Below are 25,161 nucleotides of genomic sequence, written 5' to 3' on the forward strand. Positions count from 1 at the left end.
GCGGAATAACAAAGTAAGGAGAGACCTCAGTACTGGGGAGAAGGGTAGGACACTCATGAGAAGAACAGTGGTCCCATATGGAGCCAGAAGTGGATATACAGTCTCAGCCTTTGAGGTGGGAAACAGACTTTGTCTCAGGAATCTTCAGCAAATGGCTGGACCAGAAAGGAAAGGAAAGGCCCTGCAAGGACATAGCAGATGGGGGAGATCAGATTTTAAAGTATTTATTTAATCCACCTCATCCAGCACATGATCTGTAAAGAGCAGCCAGAAAAACCTCCGTTAAAAGGTTTGTGTGCTCCAACCCTGTGTAAACTGCCCACTACTGGACAATTTTAACATCTCCAAACCTAGAAACTTGCTCTTTGCTGTGAGAGTATGGGATGCAAAGTTTGGGAAAGAAAAAGGGAGCCAAGGAGGGACTGGAAAAAGTGTAAACGTGGTGAGGTGGAAAGTCAGGCAGTCTGAAAAAGCTGGGGAAGGAGTTTCGAGGTGGCAGCCAGTGAGGCTGGCACAGTGAAATAGAATCGATGAGGAAGGGGAACTTGCAGCAGACAAGCAGACACAGCTAGATTAGAAATGGAATTAGAATGGACTGGTTGGGGATGAGAGGTGTAAAAGGAGCTGCACAGGGCAGGGATCTGACTGGGCAAGGGATCTGGAATGACAAGCCTGAGGAAGAAGGATTTTTCTAAGAATTGTCTGCAAACATGTAGCCCTAGAGAAACCTGGAACCCAGGTCACTTCACTTACTTGCCAGTTAGTCTGGCTTCACCTTCACTAGTGATCACACACACTCACATACCCTCCCTTGCCCCAGCTGCTGGCATGACAAACACATGGCTGCTCCTACCTGTGGCCCTATTCCAGTTTCTGGCACATAAGTTCACTCACTCTGGTCTCTCCACTTGCTGGTACCTGTGGTCTGGCTCTAGTTCCTAGCATTTAGACCTTCATACACAAAGCACATACACACAGAACAGACAGTCCGTCCCTCAGGGAACTACTTAGAAATGGAATTTAATAAGACATGGATACACTGAGCTAAGCAGAGACAAGGCATAGCCAGACAAGCATACTCACCAGCAACCTGTTTAGCTGTGACTGGCCCCTTTTATAACTTTATGCCTCTATTTTCCTACATCTATTCTTTCCCAAATCCAGTAGCTCAGGGTCTGAACTGGGAAGCTCAACCATACCTTTCTCTATCTTTGTTTTCCCTTGTTTCATCTTTAATCTTAAAAGAAAATAGACTGAAAGAATTAGAAATTTTGAACTGAAAAACAAAAGGGCCGTCAATCTAGCTACTCTTCAGAAGGTAGCAACATGTTATGCAATTCCTGAGAGACACAGTAGAGGTCCTGAGTTCCATCTTCCAGATACTTCCTTCTTTTGGAGAGCATGCAATCATTTTTTGTTTCCTGAGATGGAGTACTCTGAATAACAATCTTCATCCTTGAATGAGTAATAAAATCTAGAAAAGAATGTGCAGCCCAGCTGCACTGAAATGATTTTGCCTTGTCTCAGAGTTCTTACACAGAATAATCTTAGAATTAACTCCCACAGTCTTCATAATCTGTTTCATTTCCCATCAAGTCTCTGAAATAGTTTCTCCCTCCAGGACTTGAGGTCTGATTACCATTAGAAGAAAAGGTTAACAGGTCTGGCATGACAGAAAATAATCAAACTAAAAATCCGGTAGTGTCTCCATGCACAAGACATGTAAGGGTCATTTTAGGACATTCATCAAAGCAGCAGTGTCCCATGGAACACTCTCAACATGGCTCTTGGGAGCACCTCAAGGTATCCCATCCTAGCAGTAAGGTGAAAGGGCAAAATGTCAATCAATTCAGATGGAGAGCAAGTAAAATCAAGACAACACTTCCATGAAAGATAAAAAAGAAGAATAGGTTGTGGACAGTAAATGCTAGAAATATGCATCAAAGGATAATCTGTATAAAAAATCATAAAGGAATATAAAGGCATATTAAATTTGGTGAAACTCATTTGGTAACTGCTGTATTGACTTTGAAAGCAGCACAGAAATTCAAAGAAAAATGTAAAAGATATGGAAGATAACTTAAAAAGTGTTCTGTATTGTCTACAATTCTTTGACAAGTCACTGAAAGTGTAATACATCCAGCACAGGGCTCAACCTTGCTGGAGCATGGGTACACTACAGTAAGTTTTCTGAATCTTAACATATTCAGAAAAGAATAGAGAGTGGTATGGGTTAAGACAAGACTAACTACGATGTACTTGGCAGACTAGAAAAAAACAGACTATACCTGAGGCTAATGTCTAACCACAGTTTTTGCTTTCAGAAATAAAGGTTGGCAGAGATGCCTTGCTTTTTGTAACTAGGAAGTGAATTAGAGCTTCCAGGAATGTTAAACTGCAGGGAACGTGCTTCCCTGACTGGAAAACTAAAGAAGTTAAGATGTGGTTACACATGACTTTTGTGCCTCTGCTATCTTGGTCTATCATCTTTGCTTCTGTCTAACATAAGTTCTGAGTATCATCTTTCAGGTATTAAGAATGTGTCTCCAGAATGAAACAATGTATGTGTACATTTACTGGAATTAACCCTTGTGGAAAGATGGCCCAAGTTATATCCACAGGTGTACATGAGTCAAAAAATCATTTATGAGGCAAATATTCCCAGGTTCATGGCTGACAGATCCAACACTGAAGACATGCACAATGATGGAATGACACAGTGCAACATTCAGCCAGCAACTCACTGGTCTGTAAACAATCCCACATTTTTGTCAGGAACTCAGAACACTGCCTGTCTTGTGGAAAGGCTAAAGCAAAACTTACAGCCACATGAATAATTAGCTTTGCTTTTAATGGCTCACCCAAGAAGGTATCAAAGGTGGACTGTCTCTTCCCTGCCCAAGCTTGATAGAAAAATCAGAACTAGGGGAGGGGCATCAGCCTCTCTAACCTCTTCTAACTCCAATGAGCAGTAACACAGTGTCCTGGGACAGCTGATAGGCCATGCTGACTGTTTTGCTTGCTCTTTTACCTGGTGAGAGACAACAGATCCATCTGCATCACGGCTCTCATCCAGGCCATGCAAGGCTGGTGTGAGGTAAAGAACCCTTTTTAGCCTTCTTCTCCTCCCTTTCTCTTTTTCTCTCTCACCCACGTAGGTGCTGGGGTCGGATACCTCATCACTCAGTGGCCAGAAGAAACCCTGAAGAGAGCTGGAGAGACTGTGGACATCTTCTGCTACCAGAATTACACCACACTTGCCTACTTGTTCTGGTACCAGCAGCCTCCAAGAAATGGTCTGAAGTTAGTAGCCAGTACTTCTACATGGATGCAGAACTCTTACGAGGAAGGTTACAGTGAGGCCAAGTTTGAGATAAGCAGAGACAATAACTATCACTCTGTGATGACTATTAAGAATGTGACATCCAAGGATGCAGCCACATATTTCTGTGCTGCGAGTGATCACACAGTACAGTGAGGGGGTTGAGCACTAAGATAAAAATCCCCACCTTGCCTGAGTGAGAGATGGAGTCTGAAAAATATGAGACAGATTGAAGAGGGGCAGAGGAAGAGCAGAAGAAAGACAAGGAAGAAGTGGGGGAATAGAGCCACGAATTTTTGGAGGGAAAAGGGATAGACAAAGCGGTGCAGCAGCATCTAGCTTGAAAACCAAAAAGCCTTCAGAAATACAAACCCATAGATCAGCATTAGGAATTGAGGCACTGCTGATGTGGTTAGTGAAAGGCAGCAGACACTTCTTAGGACTGGTGCTACAGAAGCCACCGGTTCCCCACGGACCGCACCACAGCACCAAGAAAAGAGTTCTTTCACATACTGATGATCCACCCAACAACAGAGGTGCCCAATGAGAGAGTGATTGGTGTGGGAGAAGAACCCAGCCTCTGATTAAGGACATAAGAGGGATGGCGGAGGAAACATACCCAGGACACCAGGCATACCTTCCATTGTGGAAGGGACAGCCCCTTGGCAGCTTTACAAGCAACAGTGTGCCCTGCAGCGTTTTTATTCACCTGCTCCACATGCTGCTTAATTGCAAGATCCCTCTCTTCCTTGCCACAGAAATGCATACAGTTCTGAGCTGGACCAAGGCATCTCTTCACAGCAAAACCTCATGGGTACAGAAAGGAAACCACAAAAATCTGCCATCACCTGATGCTCTCCTTGTGAAGGACAGCTGAAGGCAGAAATTGCCTCTCATTGTGCCTCTGTCTTCGTTGCTTGTAAAGATGAGCTTTTGATGAACTAATTGCTCTTCTGTGATGGGCCTGGGAAAAGTGAGGACAGGGTATTATTAGGTTTCCCCCACCCACCTCCCCCCACGCCTGTCTGTACTCCTGTCTTTATCACATAAACTAGGACTTACATTTTCTTCAAAGAAAAGGAAACAACACATAAAAGAGCCAAAGGTATCTTTAAGAAAGTATGGCAATACACTTGTGTATTTTGGGCTTCCGGTTTTAGGTCATGTCTTTGACAGTCTGCATACCACTCAGCACAGATCAATTGTTTGTCTCATGCTCATATGGAAGACATAGCATATGAAGCACATAACAATCACAGGGAGCAAATGTACTATGTTGCTCACTGATGTGGCAAAGCTGGATATGCTGCAGTGAAACATACTATTTGATTACAGCAAAAAAAGGAGTGGGAGGTGATGAGAATAGCTAGTGAGAGCAAGGAGCAGGAATCAGCTGGGAGCATGTCCTGTAAAAGATCTTCACACTCCATTTCACCAAAATTGCTAGGAGACTTTTGTACTGCCAGGATGGGTCACTCAATTTCATGCTGGCGTCCTAGTCTCCTGATAGACCATGTTACATAAATGTTACTTTGCTTCCTGGCTCTGCTCTAAAAGGAGCTAAAGTGTTCTTGGCTAGAGGAATACGGATGCATAACAGAAACCTGTGTTCACTGTAGTCTCAAACTGGATAGAGTGTGGAGACTCTGAAGAGGCTAACTCTAGTTGCATCCTACACTTACTCTGGTCCTCCAAAGACATTTCTGAAAGGTTCGGCTTCACACACCACTCCTTCCACACCCTGGTAGCCAAAATTCTTCTGACTCCAGGAGCTGCTCAGCAAAGAGCGTAACACACCATTCCTTGCTCCCAGGGAGCACTCATCTGCTCCTCAGAACACTCTGAGGTCCATGATCTTACTCACTGTTCGTGTCAGCTACAGACATACAGCAGGAAGCAGTGGGAGAGCATTGTCTCTCATATAGCAGAGACATACTGAGTTCTTCATTCTCTTCAGCCTCTGATCTTCTTACACAGAGATCATCTTTACACATGACCACCTTTACAATGTGATACCAAACACGTTCACACTATTACTGTCTGGAATTATTACTGGTAATCCAAATGCCCTGTAGTAGTTTATGCTGGAATCATTAAGAAATATAAACACCATGGTGGTAATTTTGGGAGTGACTTTTGGGTGATTTTTTTTTTTTTTAAGATTTTTTTAAATTCTCTTTTAGTAAATTACCAGTTCCTGAAAATCATAACCTTACAGTCCTAGCTCAGACCTCTTGCATAAGCACTGAAAACCAGCTTTATCAGCTCTGGGAACCTAACAGAGGAATGATCCATTTCTATTTCTCAACTCTTGAGCATTTTCAGTTTAGAGTGGCAAATGCAATTTTAATGCCCTGTGAAAACAAACTTATCAGCATTCAATGTTCAGCAGATTAATGAGCTAGCTATTGACTGGTCACAGCTGTGCAATTTCCAGGTGGTAGCAGAAAACCAGAGATCTCTAGTGGTCACTTCCATCTTGAAGTTCTGCAGTCACAGTTCCAGCTCTGAGGTACAATTTTCTCCTATGCAGTACTTCTTTTGCCAGCTTGAAGTGGCACTGCACAAAAAGCAACTATTCTAAGAAGTTTCCCATGAAACAGCTGCTCTCCTCATTATCACACTCCCTGTCCTTATATGTATTCTCCTTAGTCTACTGCTGTAGAAGGTGGCAGGGGAGCTGCAGCTACAGAAACCATAGTCAAAGGTATTTGTTTTAGATGCTCAGCAATGACATCTTAGGCACATCTGTGTAAACAGCTGTATATTTGTAATGAATAGCAGTTTTTCTATAGTAGCCTGCCTGCAGTCTAGAGGTCATACTGGCTACTCAGAAGATAAGACAATAGAAGGAGAGGATGTGTAAAGTCACATCTCTATGCAAATAACGATGTTATACCATGTGATGTGGTGATCCTGCAACTACTGGGAGGGTTTTGCAGAATCATATAATCACAGAATGGTTAAGGATGGAAGGAGCTTCTGAAGGTCATTTTGTTCAAACCTCCTGCTCAAACAGGGCCACCTAGACCCAGTGGCCCGGGACTGTGTCTAGACAGCTTTTGAGTATCTCTAGCAGGGAGACACCACAACCTCCCAGTAAACCTATTCCAGTGCTCAGTCACCCTCACAGTAAAAAAGCATTTCCTTGTGTTCAGAAGGAACCTTCTGCATTTCAGTTTGTGCCCATTGTCTTGCCCTGTCACTGGGCACCACTGAAAAAAAGCCTGTCTCCATCCTCTTTGCACCCTCCCTTCAGGTACTTACATACATTAATCAGATCCCTCCTGAGCCTTCTTTCTCCAGGCTAAACAGTCCCAGCTCTCCCAGCCTCTCCTACCTGAGGTGCTCCAGTCCCTTAATCATCTTTGTGGCCCTTTGTTGAATGCTCTCCAGGATGTCCATGTCTCTCTTGTGGTGAAGAGCCCAGAACTGGACACAGTACTCCATGTGTGGCCTTAACAGTAGTAAATAAAGGGGAAGGAGCATCTCGCAACCTGCTGGCAATACTTTGTCTAATGCAGCCCAGGATATCATTTGCAAAAAGGAGGCAAAAGAGGAGGCGGAAAGAGAGAAGAAAGATGCAACAGATGAAATGCAGGAAGAGAAGAAGGAAGCAACAGAAGAAGAGGAAGAAAAGAAAGAGGTGGAGGAACAGAAGGAGGAGGAAGTAGGGAAGAAAGAGGCGGAAAAAGAGAAGGAGAAGCAAGAGTAGGAATAAATGGAAAAGAAGGAGGTGACAGAGGAGGTTGAAAAAGAAAAGAGGGAGGAGCAGAGGAGGTGGAGGAAGAAAAGATGGAAGTGAGAGGGGAGATGCAGAAAGGGAGAAAAAGGAGCCAAAAGAGGAGGTGACAGAGGAAGGGAAAGAAAACAAGAAGGAGGCGGAAGGGGAGAAGAAGGAGGCGCCAGAGCAGGCACAAGGAGAGCAGGAGAAGGTAACAGAAAATGCAGAAAGAAGAGAAGAAGGTGGTGACACAGGAGGAGGAAAGAAGATAAAAAAGAGCCAACGGAGGAGGTGGCAGAGGAGTCAGAAGAAGAGAAAAAGTAGGTGACATCAGAGCTGGAAGAAGAGAAGGAGATGAGAGAGGAGGTGGAAGAAGAGAAGGAGGCAATAGAAGAGGAGGAGAGGAGAAGAAGAAGATGACAGAGGAGATGGGAGAAGATAAGTAAAGGAGAGACAAAGGAAGTGCCAGGGAAGGCGGGAGAAGACAGAGGTGCCGGGAGAAGACGGAGATGATGGAAGAAGAGATAAAGGAGCCAAAAGAGGAGGCAACAGAGGAAACAGAAGAGAAGGAGAAGGCAACTGAGCAAGCAGAAGAAGGATTCAACAGAGAAGGTAGAATGAGAGAAGAAGGAGGCGCCAGAGAAGGCACAATAAAAGAAAAAGGAAGCAACAGAAAAAGTGGAAAGAAGAAAAGAAGGAGGTGGCAGATGAGAAGGAAAGAAAGAAAATCAAGCAAAGGAGGTGACAGAGGAGTCAGAAAAAAAGAAAGAAGAAGGTGAAAAGACAAGAAGGAGGTGAGAGAGGAGGTGGAAGAGGAGAAAAAGGAGGAAATAGAAGAGGTGGAAAAAGAGATGTAGGAGGCAGGAGAAGATATGTAAAGAAGAGAAAGAAGCCAAGAGCGGACGTGACAGAGCAGGTGGAAGAAGGAGGTGCCAGAGGATGCAGAATAAAAGAAAAATGACACATTAGAGGAGGTGTAAAAAGAGAAGAAGGAAGCGCCAAAGGAGGCAGAAGAAGAGAAGAAGGAGGTGAAAGAGGAAGTGGAAGAAGAGAAGAAGGAAGAAACAAAGGAGGTAGAAAAAGAAAAGAAGGGGACAGAAGTAAAGAAGAGTAGCCAATAGAGGAGGTACCAGAAGGGAAAAGGAGGGGACAGAAAAAGCAGAAAAAAGATAAGAAGGAGGCAACAGAGGAGTCAGAAGAAGAAAAGAATGAGACAAAAGGACAGAAGAATGAGGAGGTGGAAGAAAAGGATGTTCTAGAGGAGACAAAAGAACAGCAGGAGGTGACAAAGGAGATGGAAGGAAAGAAGCAGCAGGTGACAGAGGAGATGGAAGGAAAGAAGGAGGAGAGGAGGGGGAAAGAGAGAAGATGGAGGTGAGAGACTGCTGAGCAGTGTGCTTGCACAGAATCAAGGCTGTGTCTCCAAACCCACCCATTCCCCCCACCCCTGTTCCATAGGCTGGTGGTGGGCAAGAGGTTGGGAGGCGACATGCCCAGAACAGCTGACCCAATCAGACCAAAGGGATATTCCATGCCATATGATGCCATGCTCCGGAATAAAACTAAGGTAAAGGAGGAGAGGGGGCATTCGTTATTAAGGCATTTGTCTTCTGAAGCAACTACTACGTGTACTGAGGCCCTACTTCCCAGGAAGTGGCTGAACATCACCTGCTGATGGGAAGTGGAGAATAAATCTTTGTTTTCCTTTGCTTCTGCACATGGTCTTTGCTTTTTCCTTATTAAACTGCCTTTATCTCAACCCACAAGTTCTTTTTCATCTTATTTTCTGTCCTCCCTGTCCTGCTGAGGAGAGGGAGTAATAGAGGAGCTTCGTGGGCACCTGGCAGCCAGCCAAGGTCAATCGACCACAGGATGTGATTTTATACATCCTCTCCTTCCATCATGTCATCTTTTCAGTACACATATATGTCCTGAAAAGGGGGCTGTTGCTTAATTTTAGGGGTTCATGGTCAAAAGTACTGAATATTTATCAAAAGAACGTCCTAGTGTCCCTAAAACACATCTGTAAAGCTCAGGGCGTCTCTGTAGTTCTGCCTGCTTCTTTGTAGCTGCTGCTTCTTCTGTAAACTCTAAAGAATCCAGGACTGATGTGAGATGATTATTACTTCCCTGTGAAATTCCCCCACTAAAATTATACCATTGTTAGAAAATATGGTCCTAAATATCTCTGGCTTGCATATTCTCGACTTTCTTTGTTGTCTGACGTTTTACACAGCTTGGCCCATGAAGCTTCCTAGGAGAGACATGAAAATAAGAATCAAGGAACTGTCTTTCCTCTCTTCTCTCCTCATTCATTTGAATTTATGGCCTACCAGGCCTTGCCTTTTGATAGGTTAAAGTTGGACAAGACTGGTCTCTGCTGGCATGTCTTGGAAATTGCATTATGAACATGCCCTCAGTAGATGTTAGCACCACATAGAAACACTCCTTCAATATTAATACAGAGGTGATTTGCTTGTTTTTAAATGAAAGACACCATATGGGAGCAAGTCTGTTAGTGACAGCAAGGACACTAATGGAGCCGTAGACTGGAAGAGACAGAACAATTTTAAATTATTTTTTTGTAGAATGGTTTTAGACCCTGAATAAACAGTGCTGAGATCAAAGGGAGACTAAGACAAAGGCCTGCAAATAATATCCCACTATTGGTCTTATTATTTAGTTAGAGTAAGACAAATAAAATTCTAAATGTATTTTTTAAAAAAAAAACCCAACCATCTAAACAAAGACAAATGTCTGCACTCATTCCCATAATTAATGACTTAGGCACACAAGTTTGCTGTTGTTGAAGAGAGGATACTGTAGGGGCACTGAGATCACCCATCCAGTATCTTGCCTTCTGTAGTCCTATGTCTTGGTCCTAAATGTTTCAGTCTATGTTTCTAATCCCTTCCCAGGGATACTAACAGCTGTTCCCAACTGAACAGATTGTATCAGAAATTATAGGTTCTTCTGTGATATCTGAAAACAAGATAAAATGTGATTTTCCTAGTACAATTACCTTGTTTCAAAGCCTATTTTTTTATATCAAGACAGACTGAGGTGAACCCATTAAAGGGGAATATGAACAATTGTTTATAGCAGGTGTTTGGTCACGTTGCTATGTGTTTACCTTTTATCTGAGAAGACTAGGCCAGGACATATGTCCCAAACCTAAAGTGTTTTGTTCATGTGTGCTGGTACACATAGTCTCACTGGCACAGAGATTTCTCTCTGAGGAGTTAAACATAGCTGGACAAATTGGGGTGGGGGGATGGGGGGTGGGTAAGAGGGAAGTGGGAGGTGGGGGGAAGGGATAGTTTTGTGTCTCCATTTAGTTAGGTGTAAGGGAGGGAGATAAAAGTCTCCTGTTACCTGTCACCACCAGTCCCCACACCCTTCAGAAAGTCTCCAAAATGAAGGCATGCTCTTATTCCTAGATGAAGCCATTTCATAGTCAGGGTTACAGGCGTGTGGGAGAAGCTTGTACTTCTGCTTCCTGTAACAGGGCAGTCAGAGGAATACAAACTGAAGAGCTCAGCATGCTACTTCCCTCCCTTTCAGAACAACTGTGACAAGCGCAGCACAGACCAAAGAGGATATTCACAATCAGGCCAGGCTACAAACAGAAACACCGGTTTGTAGTAAGCAAATTGCTCTCAATGCAAACCTGTGGGCTTGAGTTCTGTTTATTATCCTGGGGCAGAAGAAAAAAAAGAGTGGTAAGGAAAGCAGCATGAACGCTGTTATGAAGTTACCAAGTGAAAAGTAACTGCATTTTAAACTAGCTAATAAAAAAAATATTTTTTTGCCTCTAGGAAAAAAATGTTGGGATTATAAATTCAGGGATAATGGACACACTAAGAGGTAATCAGGCTATCAAACAGAAACAGCAATGGCAGAGGAAGGATGTGGCCTGTGGTTCCTATGGCAATCTTTCATGGTGACTGGGTGACAGAAATGGAAGGGTGGAGCCATGGGTGGAATTGTTTTTGTACGAGGTTGCATCGTTGTGGGGACAGGTGGTCCACAATGATACATTCCACAGGAGGCCTTTACAAAAACCAGTATGTGCGTAAGCATTGTGGTACACTGTGTTAAGACAGCCACAGAGCATTCTGCAGCACAGCAGGCATGTTCGCTCTTGGTTTTTCTTGGCAGACCTAGCGTGCTAGGACTTAACTTCATGTCAGAACTGAGCCTGCCCTCTCTGGAAAACAAGACAGGAGATTCTGAGACATTGAAATAATGTTCAGCAAACCAGATTGACTACAGATTGACTTAAAACCTATCAGAGTATTTGAAGCAGAGAATTAGTATTTTTTTTCTGATGCAATAATGTTTGCAATAGACCACAAAATGGTTCTTCATTAATGTGATAAAAGTCTTAGAAAAAGAATTCTAATACGTAGCAGATATCTCTCAGAGGCACGATATAAAATGTGCTGGGGTTTTCTCTCATAAGTAAACCTTCAGTGTGCATGACTGACTCAGACCTGTGAGCACAAAGGTTTTCTCTCATCCTTCTCCACACTTTCTCACTGCAGTTCTTCCTAATGGATATCAAGGGTTTGTCTGAGACCAGCTAACTGATTCTTCTGGACTCTTCTTGTGTGGATTACTTTTAACCTAGCAGAAAATGGAATGGGAACCAGAAACACTATTCAAGATGGCTGGCCTGACATTGAAGAGAAAACAAATGGATTTGTTTTAGTTCAGTGCCACAAAGGCGAACCACCTATATGAAAAGGCATGTGACTATGACAACCACAAAGCAAGTATTTGATTATTAATTCCAGAAGTTACAGAAAGGAAGGCTTCACAATGCTTAAAGTACAAGACTGACAGTAAGGAAGGTCTTGTTGTAGAAGAATTGTATTTCTAGGCAATGACAGCCTCTACCACTTTGGTTCCTACAGCTGCAAAACAAGAATAGCAGGTAATACCAATGAGATAACATGGAGGTTAGAGAAAGATTGTGAAACAACATGAGGTAAAATGTAGACAATAAAAATAAGTATCAAAAAACTCTCAGAAATGCAACAGGATTTCAAGCTGGTTTTCTGCCAAAGCCCTTCGGACAGAGATTGAGAGATCTTTGGGATTCCAGATACAGTAAACATTGCTTAAGCTTCTGCTTATTAAAGTCAACTGCAGTGCATCCCTTTTCTTAGCTTCTGATACATCACTTTGTCATCGTGACCACCAATAAGATTGTTTTCGGCGATGGCACAAAACTTACAGTAATGGGTAAGAAATTCTTGTTTTCTCTTTTAAATCACTTCAGATCCCAGGTCTTCTCTGTAGAAAGCTTCACTTCACCCTTAATCTCCGTTTCAGTATTAAACTGGTGTTTTCCTGATGTGCTGGGTTACTAATCCACTCTACTTTGGAGAATAGACTGAGTTTAGTACTCCAGGTAGGGGCACACATTTCACTTCAGAGAACCAAATGAATGCATTTTCAGTGAATAAAAAACTGTCCATAGAAAGACTTAGTATGAAGAATGGGTTAAAAAACATGTGCATATCACAAGTATATTGTTTTAATAAAGTGACATCTGCAAAAATCACTATTCTCCAAAAGTATAATTATTCTCCATAATGATAGTTCTCCTGGGGCTACGGGTGATTAAGGACAAGTCAGTGAAAGGCTATCTCTCTGTAAAGAATTGAGTTACAGTTACACTTTGGACAGGTCTAGAAAACGAAATCAAGACTCTACAAACTTAAATTACTTTGAAGCTTTTCAGGGTAAACTAAAGCATGTGTTATTTCAGAAAACTGGGAGAGACAAATAAGTGTACTAGCATTTTTAGTTGACAAAACAGAAGTCAGAAATAAATACTCAACTTTATCATAAGCAATGCTAACAGCTCTCTGCAGCTGTTTAATTCCTTGCTGTTATAGAAAACAACTCACCACAGTGCAGCAAGTTTCTTTCCACAAAACAGGCTTATCAGAATGGTGATTATAAAAAAGATCATTTAGGACAACGATCTTACTATTTCAGAATAGATACTAAAAGGCCACTCAAAACCACAGAAACGGAATATTCTATGATGTGATTCATTTCAATTAAAAGTAGCTCTCAGGAATGTATCTCTCTGGACCACACTTCTGGATTTGGACTCTCCAAATCAAGAGGAAAACAAGGCTGCTTCTAAGACTGATAAATGATGGTGATCCCTTCTTCTCCTTGTATTGCTCCTGAGTCAGAAGAATTGATGCCTCAGGCTCTTGTACCACACCGTTCCACTGCAGAGTAAAATGATTACAAGTGATAAAATTCAATCTCCATAGGAAAAATTAGGTGATCGGCACATTTTTTGAAATCCAGTTTGAATCTGAGCTGCCTGAGCTGATGAAAAACAATATACTGATCCCTCATTGACCATAGTCAATTATGCAGCTAACTTTAATAATCATAGCTAAAAGAACAGAGAGAATAAAAGCGGAGTTCCTTCCAGGGAAGGAGAAAGGGAGGGATGTTTAGGAACTGCTACAGTGGGGATAGTGGACCAGGGTCCCGTGTTATATATTGCAACTTATTTTGTAAGTTAAAAAAAAAAGACATTTATTTTACAAGAGAAGAATGTTCATGATGTTGAAAGGAAATGAGGAAAACGTAAGGAAATGAGGCTGTTTAGTTGAAAATAAGCAAAGTATTCTGTCTGCATATAGGAAATATTTTCTAATAGAACACCTAGATAAATAGATACATGTCCTTTAAAGAAATGGTGAAAGCTGCAACAACCAATTCACCTAAGCCTGAAGCAAAAGGGCTCTGGAAGAGGTATTTCTGAGATTGATCTTACCTGGTTAGACACATAGATGTGGTGGTAATCCCTTACAGATCTTTCTTTTTTTTTTTTTTTAGGGGACCATAAATTAAAGTAATTTCTGTTTCTTCTTTTGCTGGTTCTGCATGAGGGGAGGGTTAGTCCACAGGTTTAGCTCAGAGAACAGAGAGTAGAGGAGAGGTTTTTCTGCAGCTGCAAAACAGTGTGAATAATGAAAAATTGAACTTTGGCAGTGGGACAAAACTCACAGTCCTAGGTAAGACAAAATTTCGATCTCCATGATATATGTAATACTAGTTTAGGGGACAAGAGCATTCTTAATTAAGAGCAGAATAATGATCATTTTTCATACAGCCATGAAGACAGGATTAATGCTTTATTGGTTGCTTATTAAAATGAAGTGTACTAATATGGAAATGTGGGATTTGCAGGCATGAATTTTGAGATCCTTGTGTTCCTTGCCTCTGTCTTCACTTAATGGGAACTTTATGAAAGGAGAAAGGAAGAAATAATTGTTTCCTCCCATGGGGAGGAATGAAGGATCCTTCTTCAGTCTGCAAGTTTTTGCAGTTTGTATATGTAACAATCAAAAGCAACATTTCAGAGGTAGAGTCCAGATTCTTGTGTGTGCTGAATCATGCAGGGAAAAACTAGTCTTCCTGTTACTTTGCCCTGCTGCAGAGATGGTGGGGAGGGTCCCCAAAGTTGATTTGGGACACTGGCTTCCTCTAACAGTCCTTTTCACAACTTCTAATTCTCAAAAAGGACTGTATTGTTTTTCTCTCGGTGCACTTTTCTCCTCTGTTCTTTCTCTTTTTCCCCATCTGCTTTCTCTGCCTTCTCCCCTCCTAGCGAAAGATTTAACATCACCTTTATCAAGGCATTTTGGAATCACAGTGCAAAATAATGTTTTCCATCTGCTACTGCCACATCTGATGATAGCAAACTGTAGAAATACACACTGGTGCCTGCTCCTTTAAACAGTATCATTTTAAGGAACTAAGTGGCTGGCAAGAGCATAACTGCGGGTTATAGTCTTGATTGTGTACAGCTGTACTTTTTAACTGCACTACCTACCTTTGGTGTTGGCACTGTGCTCACAGTTTTAGCTATGCAGCTGTGATTAACCCAAGTGCTCAATGTGGAGGATTCTTGAAAATTTCCTTTGCATTAATGATATGTAGCATATACACAGATGATTTTAAGATGAGAGTAGGAGTAAAAGATACCAAAAAATCATGCAACTGACCTTGCCATGATGAGAATGGAAGAACTGAGGTACTTTTTCCTCTTAGGTGGGTGAAGTATGTGTGACAGAGAATGCATGAGTTTATGCATGGAAGTGATTAAGCATTGTGCCAGTGTCTGCCATGAACACTGTGGAAGATCAGAACAGAATGGGCTGTTGCTAACACTTTTTTCTGATTGTCTCTGCTCTTGCTAGTACCAGTCTCTTTATTCCCTTTCAAGCACACTCATTCGCTGGCTTGCTTTGTGTCATGGTTTTGCCCCAAACTGTAACACAGCTGCTCGCTCAGTCCTCCCTCTGCTGGGGGGATGGGGAGGAGAATGGGGAAAAAACCTTGTGGGCTGAGATAAAGGCAGTTCAATAGGATAACAAAGGAAGAGAATAATAATAGTAGTAGTAATAATAATAATGTTATGCACAAATGCAGTTGCTTACCATATGTAGGGGAAAAAACCCAAAACAAAACCACTGCCCAGTCTGTTTCCAGGCAGCGAATCTGCATCCTGGCTAGCTTTCTCAGTCACATCCGGAGCATGACATGATATGGTATGGAATATCCCTTTGGCCAGTCTGGGTCAGCTGTCCTGGCTGCGCTGTCCCAGTTTCTTGTGCACCTGGCAGGGTGTGGGAAGCTGAAAAGTCCTTGACTTAGTGTAGACACTACAACTACCCAGCAACAAGTGAAAGCATCAGTGTGTTATCAATGTTTTTCTCATACTAAATCCAAAACAAAGCACTATACCAGCTACTAGGAAGAAAATTAACTCTATGTCAGCCAAAACCAGAACACTTTGTCTTTCCCGTAGTTTTATCATTCTTTCTGTCTGCCTTTTTCACCTGCATTCCTCTTTGTCTTTTTTGTTTTGGTTTGGTTTTTTTTGTTTAGTCTGTTAAATCTCTCATTTTTCTTTTGTGTCCTCCCCATCTGTTTCCATGTCTTCACTCATTAGCCATTTAGGCTATGAGCCAGTGAACTTATGTCAGAGATACTTTTAGGATAAGAAAAAATTCATAAAGTGACGTACTAGAAGGGACCAGTAACAATGATCAGCCTCTCATGATGTCCACTGGAAGGAAGGCAGAGCAGTGCTAAACCTTCTAGGGTGTTATCTCCATTACCTCTACTGAAGTCCGTACAAGTTCACACATTTTTCACAGAAGCACCTCAGGGATCTTTGTAGAGTAAGCACTGACAGTCATGATTAAGGCTGACAGTTGAAAGCAAACACTAGGGCTTAGGGGTCAAGATCTATGCAAGATAGCAGTTTCTACTAATTCTGCTACTTCTCTGCACTCTAGAAAGGAGGGAGTGATCAGGAAGAACATCTACAATTTATAGTGCCTTCACACCAAAAAAAAAGTAAAAGTTTTATCTTTGGCTCCATAGTTCTGTCTGCATTTCTGTTCCCATCTGCGCTCTGCAGCCCTGGTGGATTTATCATGCTAGATGAGTAAAAAAAAGGCACTTTAATAAAGTATATGAAAAAAAAAAGGTGGCTTTTAGTGGTCACTGCCTAGTTTATGAGTGACATCTCATTGACTTCTACATCCTTTTTGACTGTAGAAGTCTGTTGTCTTTTGTCTTATTGTGGGTATTAAACACTTTGGGACAAGGGACACCTTTTGGTTTGTTACTGTATAGAATCTTGCATCATTTTGGGAAGATGTGTAGTCTAGGATGAGGGCTAGGATAACCTAAATAATAAATAGCATAAAGATATATTTCATAGCCTTAAGAAAGGATGGCAAGTTAAGACCTAAAGCAAAACTTGTCCCAGGCAGATTCAGGTTATCTGCTGAAAGTGTTCTTCACTTAGTGAGAAAGGTTCACTCCTTCCTTTCAAGTCACTTCTTAGATAGAGGAGGTTCAAGTGGGGTATCACATGGCAGCGTAATTCTGAACACTGTAGAAACCATCATGTCTTACTACATCTCCAGAATGTAACACAGTCAGTTGAAGATACTTGTGCCTTGTAACTCTTATCTATTAGTACAATATTACAAGTACAGGCCTTATAGCACTACTGGATACTTTTCTGCCTACCTGTTTGCTGAGCTTCTTTTCAGCTTTCCCATTCTTCTGACAGAGACAAAACTAGAAATTCAAACACTCATGCATTTCTCTAGCCAAAACTTTCATGTTTTGGTGTAATGAGTGAAGACAAATGCTTTCAGTTTCCTGGTGTCTACCTATCTAATAGTTATTAATCATCTAAGAGACAGTTGTTAAAAGGCCCAATATATCAGGAGTCACATAGCACAAATACAGTACAATTTTAAGGGGCTTCTGATTGATGACAGTAATGGAGGCTCTGGGCCATATTGCTTTGCATTTCAGGGAAGGACGATGAAATGATACCTCCAGCTGTGGCCATCTTTTCCCCATCAAAGCAAGAGATCCAACAGAAGAGCAAGGCCACACTGGTATGCCTGGCCTCTGGTTTCTATCCTGACCACCTGAATCTGGTTTGGAAGGTGAATGGTGCTAAAAGGACAGAAGGGGTGGGAACAGATGAGTTTTCTACACGGAATGAGAGTACCTACTCATTGACCAGCCGACTGAGGATCTCAGCCCAGGAATGGTTCAACCCTTTGAACCGTTTTGAGTGTGTTGCCGAATTTTTTCAGAATGAAACACTGGAATCAATACAGAAATTCATCTACGGTGATGCTGGTGAGTAAAAAAATGTATATCACCATGCTGTACAAACTAGAAATCACAAATCAAAAGGATGTGGGTTATGATGTGAAATGTATCTATATGCAACTTCTATACAGGGTGTTGTTATGGCATAAATATACATGTAAATATGTAGGTATTTGCATATGTCTCTTCATATTCCTGGTCCTTGGTATCTACATTATCATTATATGTCTATAGTTTTTCAAAAAATTCTTCATATTTTCATTGAGAAATCTCTGTAGTATAGTAAAATGTATAGTATAATAAAATAGATAGTATATTAAAACTAATCAGGCAGTATATTGTAAACCGAAACTTCTAAAATTTATGTTCTGTTTGCATTGAAAAGAAATGTGACTTTCAGTTAATTTTTGTCTTTCAGGTTGTGCAGTCACGGAAGGTATGTGTGTCTTCTCACAGGCAAATACTTGTATGTATTTTAATTCCACTTTTACTGATGCGAAGTACAAGATGTGTGAGATTTCTACTACAAGAATAATTGTATTTCCTCATTTAAGTGGTTCATATGTTAGATTTTTAAAAAAAAAGACTTTGGGAGGGTTGTATATGCATGCTGTACGTAGCTGTGTTTTGGTTTTTTTAGCTCTTCTTTGTGATTCCCTTTTGAAATAACAGAAGACATTGTGGAACCTTCCCATAGACTGTTATTTTGCTCTTTTTATCATGTCCCTTGGTCCTTAACACTGCCTTCTGTTGGGAAGTTGCTTGCCCAGCCGTGAAAGAAAAAATTCATACTTAGTCAAGTGATGTCACATCAAGATTCAGAATCTGGAATTCTGAATATTTCTTGGTATCAAATTCAGAATACTTCTCATCACAAGTCACATTCCCCTCCAAACTGCAGGGATACCCATCTTAAAAAATATGTTTATTTCCTCTATGTATACATATTTACACACTCTTATTTTTCACCAACTTCCTTAATGCTTCAGGAATCTTAAGGCTGAACCAAGATCAGGCTGGTGTCTCCATACTACTGCAATTCCTTAAGAGTGAAAAATCTATAAAAATAAAATTTCTAGATACCATGTTATTCTGGGCTACGTAAAACTTCCCTAATATATCAGCAGCACTTACAAGGCCACTGACAATAACAAGTGAAAAACATTTGTATTTTGTCATTCAGCTTAATTTGAGTCCTTGAGAGGGGATTCACATGAACAGACTAGTTTTTCAATAAGTGTGGCAAAACAATGGTTAAACATTCCAAATCAGGGCATACTTTCTTAGCAAAACGTCAATCTCTGTCTTTCCTCGACTCGCTTTCTCTTTTGGTTTATTAAATCATAGTGTTCTTTCCCATCCCCTGCTATCTTGTGTCAACAGAGCCATTAATGTGACTTTAGTTGCTTTGTGTTGCTTAGCTAAAGATTTCAAGGGTTCTTATTTGATTAAACCTGCATTAGATCTAGTCTCTCGTGATGATGATAATTCAATACACAAATTATGTTTGATTTGCAGAGTCCTACTTGCGGTATGGAAATTCTCTGAAGCTCACTTACCTCCTCCTCTGTGGCAAAGCCTTGATCTATGCAGTTTTGGTGAGCAGCCTGGTGTGGACAGCCAAGGTAGGCTAGTGTGCAACTTGCAGGTTGATCTTACTCACTTGTATAAGGATGAATGGAGACAGACTAAATCTGTTCTGAGCTGTGGGGTTGTTCTCCATGTGCTCTGCTGGGTTTGTGCAGGCTAGTTTGAAAAATAACAAGTGATGAGTTTTCTAATATTGTTTTTCCAGAACTCGAATAAAATCAATGCTATCTGGAAGAACAATTCCTTCTTGAAATACTCTTTAAATACATGGAAAAAGATGAGAATTAATTCTGATTACTCCAGAAAATAAAGAAGGGAAATATATCTGATATATCATACTTTTTTGTAAGGATTGAAAAGGGACTCATGCCTGCAGTTAAAGTAATAAGCAGGGGTTTTGAGGAGATACATGGGATAAACCTGAACAAAGATTTACAAAGATTTACAAAGAACAATGGAATAAATCTGAACAAATGGGAGAAGTTTAGCTAACTACCAGGAAATAATTTTTATCACTAAGTTTCTCATATGGCTGAAAGATATTCCCTGGAAGACTCAGCACTTGTTCCTTTAAAAGCAGGACTAGGAGAGTTATTTGAAAAGTGACCTGGTAGAGTTGAAGTTGAGTATGAACACAATCATCTCAGTTGTTTTTGTGTCCTTTTTCAAGGATAGTAGAGGGAGTAGGTTTGTACTTTACTGCATCACAATCATAGAATCACAGAATGGTTTGGGTCAGAAGACACCTTTAAAGATGATCTGGTCCAACCCTCCTGCCATGAGCAGGGACATCTTTCACTAGAGCAAGTTGCTCAAAGGCCCATCCAACCTGGCCTTGAACACTTCCAGGGAGGGGGCATCCACAACTTCTCTGGGCAACCTGTTCCAGTGTCTCACCACCCTCATCGTAAAAAATGTCTTCCTTATCTTCAATCTAAACCTACCCTGTATCAGTTTAAAACCATTGCCCCTCATCCTGTCACAACAAGCCTTGGTAAAAAGTCTCTGTCTGTCTTATAAGCCTCCTTGTATATTGAAAGGTCTCAAGAAGGTCTCCCCAGAGGCTTCTCTTCTCCAGGCTGAACAACCCCAACTCTCCCAGTCTTTCTTCAGAGGAGAGGTGTTCCAGCCCTCTGATCATTTTTGTGGCCCTCCTCTGGACTCCTTCCAATAAGTCCATGTCTTTCTTGTGCTGAAGACTCCAGAACTGGACACAGTATTCCAGGTGGGGGTCTCATGAGAGCAGAGTAGAGGGGCAGAATCACCTCTCTTGACCGGCTGGCCACACTCTCTTGATGCAGCAGGATACAGTTGGCTTTCTAGACTGCAAGCACACATGGCTGGCTGACATAGAATTTTTCATCCACCAGTATTCCCAAGTCCTTCTCCACAGGGCTGCTCTCAAGCCATGCATCCCCTAGTCTGTACTGATCCTGGTGATTGCCCCACGCAGGTGCATGACCTTGCACTTGGCCTGGTTGAACTTTATGATGTTCACATGGGCCCACACCTCAAGCCTGTCCAAGCCCCTCTGGATGGTCCCTTCCCTCAAGCATATCAACTGCACCACTCAATCCCACTGTCCCACACATTGATGAAGGTATTAAATGGTATCAGTCCCAGTATGGACCCTTGAGAGAAACCACTCGTTACTGGTTTCCACTTGGGCATTGAGTCATTGCCTGTAACTCTTTGGGCATAGCCATCAAGCCAATTCCTTACCCATGTAACAGTCCATCCATGAAACCCATATCTCTCCAGTTTAGTAGTAAGAATGTTGTGTGGGACCGTATAAAAGGCCTTACAGAAGTCCAGGTAGATGGCATCTGTAGCTCTTCCTTTGTCCACTGATGCAGTCACGCCATTATAGAAGGACACTGGATTAGTCATCTAACACACAAAGTTGCGTATAAAGATATTAGTTCAGTATGTAAATAAAGAAGCTGTAGAGTTTAATACACTTCCTTGATACAAAAAGGGGAGAAAGCATGGAGATACAACATGGTCATTTCTGTTAATGCTTTCAGGAGACACAGCAGTTGGGACACTGATAAATACAGTCTATTATTTCCTAGATTATTGTATTTGTTGCTTTTTCTTGGTTTTGGGGGGGGGTTTAATTTGTTTATTCTGTTTTGTTTTCAATTAGACTGGTGGCAAGTTGTATAGAGAATAAATGAAGAGTCGTCTTCATCACATCGGCAGGAACACAGCAAATTGTTTCTATGCTTCTGTCTAAGAACTTCTGAATATTATTTCTTGGTGGTTCTCTGTCCCCCCTCCTGTTCTTCCACTGCTGGGTTTTCCCTGTACTTCCATATCATATTTTATCATATAGTATCATATCTTTAAAGCTAACACCTTAATGCTCAAAGGCTGAGGACCCAGCTCATTGAGTTAGGAATAAAGTTTTAGCTTCTTTTCCATTCAAAAATCATGAGTTGTTGGGGTTTTTTATTTGGTCTTTTGCAGCAATAATGTTCTACAACATAACTTCCAGTGATGTGTATTATCATAAGGAACTTGTGATAAAGAACATTCACTGACCATCATTATAATAATAGCTTATCTGTTATGAGAACAGTAGAAGGCACATCTAGTACTTCGACTGTGTACCAACGACTGGACTGGGGCTGCAGACTTCAGAGGCTTGCATGCTCCAGGAGCAGTGACTGGGACAGTGAGCATCCAGGTCCAGCAAGCAGACTGCATGTCTAAGGCCAGTTTCTCAGAGGTCCATAACATGTAAGTGTGGGTCACAGTGTTTTTGTGGGTGTGTGAGGTAACTGGAGGACTGAGGAGTTCAGGACCAATTCCTGGGTTAACTGAGTGTCTAAGGTCAGGTACTGGGATCCAGTGTGTGTGTGCACACGTGTGCACAAAGGAGTGCATGAGGGTTTGTATCTGTGAGTGAGGGGGTCTGTACCAGGAAATGGTGTGGGGCTGCAGGCCTCAGAGGCTCATACACCCAGGTCTGTCAGTGCAATTTGTGTTTGCATGAGTGTTTCTGTCTGTATGGATTAGTGTGGCTGGCTGTGTGTGTATGTATATTTATGTTGTGTATGTGATTGTATGCCTATTGGGAATACACACTCAGTGTTGGTAGAGGGTGGACCTCAGGAAAAAGAGCTGCAGCAGCCTCACCACTATTGGGCTATTGGATTCAGTAACCCAAAATAAAATAGAACTTATAATTCACTTCTGTCTGTCTTAGAGTACTTAGGACATCAACCAACCCATGCCTACTGCACAGTGCTGTTTAGATGGACAGTGGTACATTTTCTCAGCATTAGGAAAAATAGACTTCATATGTTTCATCCCAAACTTGTCAATAGTTTTTGTGCCACAGCAGTTCAGAATCTACAAAGATTAATCCAATCTTAGACTAAATGAAGGAAAGAAGAATGGAGGTGGAGGGCAAAAGGGGTAATTGTGTGGTTTTACAGTCATAAATTTACTAGGTGCAGAGGAAGGAAAAAAAACCTAGAAGTCTTTAGTCTTTTCTGGTACTGCCTGTGGTATCATGCATATTACCAGCTGGGAAGTATGGAAGCATCTACATACCGGCACAGCTCCCCCATTCTTTTATTACGAAATGTAACCCCCACTACTGTTACAGAAGGGCCTCACTGCTGCCTTTCTCATCATAGGAGCCAAGTACTAAAAAGGCCATGAAGACTGAGTTGCTATTTTGTTCATAGTACAGAAGCTAAAATAAGGGTAAATGCAAGTAAATTTAGGCAATTTATTTGGACCACAGAGAATTTATATATTTCATAGTTGGAATAAAAGAAAATGAGGAGGTGATTGGTGACAGCCAACATGGCTTCACTAAGGACAAATCATGCCTGACAAATTTGGTGGCATTCTATGATGAGCATTGGTGGATGAGGGAAGAGTGACTGATGTCATCTACCTGGACTTGTGCAAAGCATTTGAAACTGTCCTGTACAACATCCTTGTCTCTTAATTGGAGAGACATGAATTCGATGGGTAGATCACTTGGTGGATAAGGAATTGGCTTGATGGTCACACTCAGAGTTGCGATCATCGCTCAATGTCCAAGTGGAGATCAGTGATGAATGGCGTTCCTCAGGGGTCGGTATTGGGACCGGCGCTGTTTAACATCTTTGTCAGTCTTCCTGAGGGACTCCATTCCCTGCTGAAGCCCCTCATCATTCTGTAGGTTTGGCTTCTATTTCCTTCATACGGAAACTACTGTGAGGAGAGACTGTATGAATATGTCTAGGCATTATTAGTTATGTATATACTGCTGTGAAACTTGACAAGAGGTAGCAAGGGCCAGTGGGGGAGGCAAACCAGGAACCAGGGTGACCACAGCTCAAGCAGTGCATTCAGTAGCCAGGGCACGGTTCCACACTCCCGAACACAGCAAGCAGAGTAGGGTTCATCAACAAGGCAAGCAGTGAACCAGGTCCAGGATATATTCAGGAAGTCAAATCAGAAGCAAAAGAAGACTGAACTGGACTGTGGTCCAGGGGCAGGACTGAAAAGAAGGCTAGAATATGGATTCACAGAATCACAGAATATTTGAGGTTGGAAGAGACCTCTGGAGGTCATCTTGTCCACCCACCCTGCTCAAGCAGGGCCACCCAAAGCCAGTTGCCCAGGACCCAGGTGGTTTTTAATAATCTCCCAGGATGGAGATTCCACAAGCTCTCTGGATAACCTGCTACAGTCCTGAGTCACCCTCACAGTAAAAACATGTTTCCTTGTGTTCAGAAGGAACCTCTTGTGTTTCAGTTTGTGCACATCGTCTCTTGCCCTGTCACTGGGCACCACTGAAAAGAGCCTGTCTCTGTCCTCTTTGCATCCTCCTTTCAGGTATTTGTGCACATTCATGAGATCCCTGGAAGCCTTCTCTTCTCCAGGCTGAACAGTCACAGCTCTCCCAGCCTCTCCTCACAGGAGAGATGCTCCAGTCCCTTAAACATCTTTGTGGCCCTTTGTTGATTGCTCTCCAGTATGTCCATGTCTCTGTTGTACTGGGGACCCCAGAACTAGACACATGACTCCAAGCGTGGCCTGAGCAGAGCTGAGTAGAGGGGAAGGATCACCTCCCTCGAGCTGGCCTGCCTGAAAGTACCACTCGGAATGAGACTTTGACTACATATCCCTTGTTCTCACTCATTAGTTGATTCCAGAATGTGCTGAGAAACAAAGCACAGATCACTGTTATTGGGGAGGCCTACCCAACAGTTCCAGACTACACCCGTCAAAACTGTTAAGAAGTTTACATCCTTTTTACATACACAGTGGAAGGCTAGAAGGTGATTGTCACCTGGGTAACAAATGCTAATTGGCTTCAGATATGGAAAAAGTCAAAGAGATCAACCTGTTGTGGCATGACTAGGAAGGCCAATGTTGACTTATGTGAACCATCTAAGTTAGAGAAGTATTTGAGACAAGAGCTCCTCCAGACAAACACATTAATGAATGAACAATGCTGCAGAAGACTGAGCCTGAGGTCCACATTGAAATGCAAGTGACCAGCCTGGACTTCAGTTGGAGTGAACATCCTGTTCACCTAAGTCCAGGGTGCTGGCCATGGCTACACTGGGGGTTTTATTGATGTACTTGCTGTACAGTGTGCATGTGTGCACACATGCTGGGAATCTTGGATTGGGAATTGCTATCTACTCGCTATACCCAGCCCACTTAATAAATGTATTTTAGATTCTGTGTCAGAGTGCTGTTTTCTTCTTGTGACTACCTTGCCCCTAAATCACCCCATGACAACTCTGCACTCTCCCTTGTTAGTGCACCTGTGCTGTTTAGCTTCCTACCAGTATTTAGCATCTGTGTG

General features: G+C 42.0%; 1 protein-coding gene across 4 annotated transcripts in view; it reads left to right on the plus strand.

The window, feature by feature from the left end:
- LOC104640353 (M1-specific T cell receptor beta chain-like) overlaps positions 1-21,768 on the plus strand; it is a 54,014-nt gene extending 32,246 nt beyond the window's left edge. For 2 of the 4 annotated variants that reach the window (XR_012837137.1, XR_012837145.1), the window contains exons 3-6: positions 14,052-14,104; positions 17,436-17,771; positions 18,163-19,369; positions 21,484-21,768. Coding sequence is in view for 1 of the 4 variants with exons in the window: in XM_075762766.1 (XP_075618881.1) it covers positions 12,260-12,296; positions 17,436-17,779 (381 nt within the window). In the remaining 3 variants the exon portion in view is untranslated. Of the gene's footprint in view, positions 1-12,259; positions 12,297-14,051; positions 14,105-17,435; positions 19,370-21,483 lie in introns of those variants that run through there. The other 2 variants (XR_012837140.1, XM_075762766.1) reach the window with 2 other exon arrangements.
- The last annotated feature ends 3,393 nt before the right edge of the window (positions 21,769-25,161 follow it).

This window comes from Balearica regulorum, chromosome 1 (genome assembly GCF_011004875.1).
Source record: "Balearica regulorum gibbericeps isolate bBalReg1 chromosome 1, bBalReg1.pri, whole genome shotgun sequence".
Classification (NCBI taxonomy): domain Eukaryota; kingdom Metazoa; phylum Chordata; class Aves; order Gruiformes; family Gruidae; genus Balearica; species Balearica regulorum.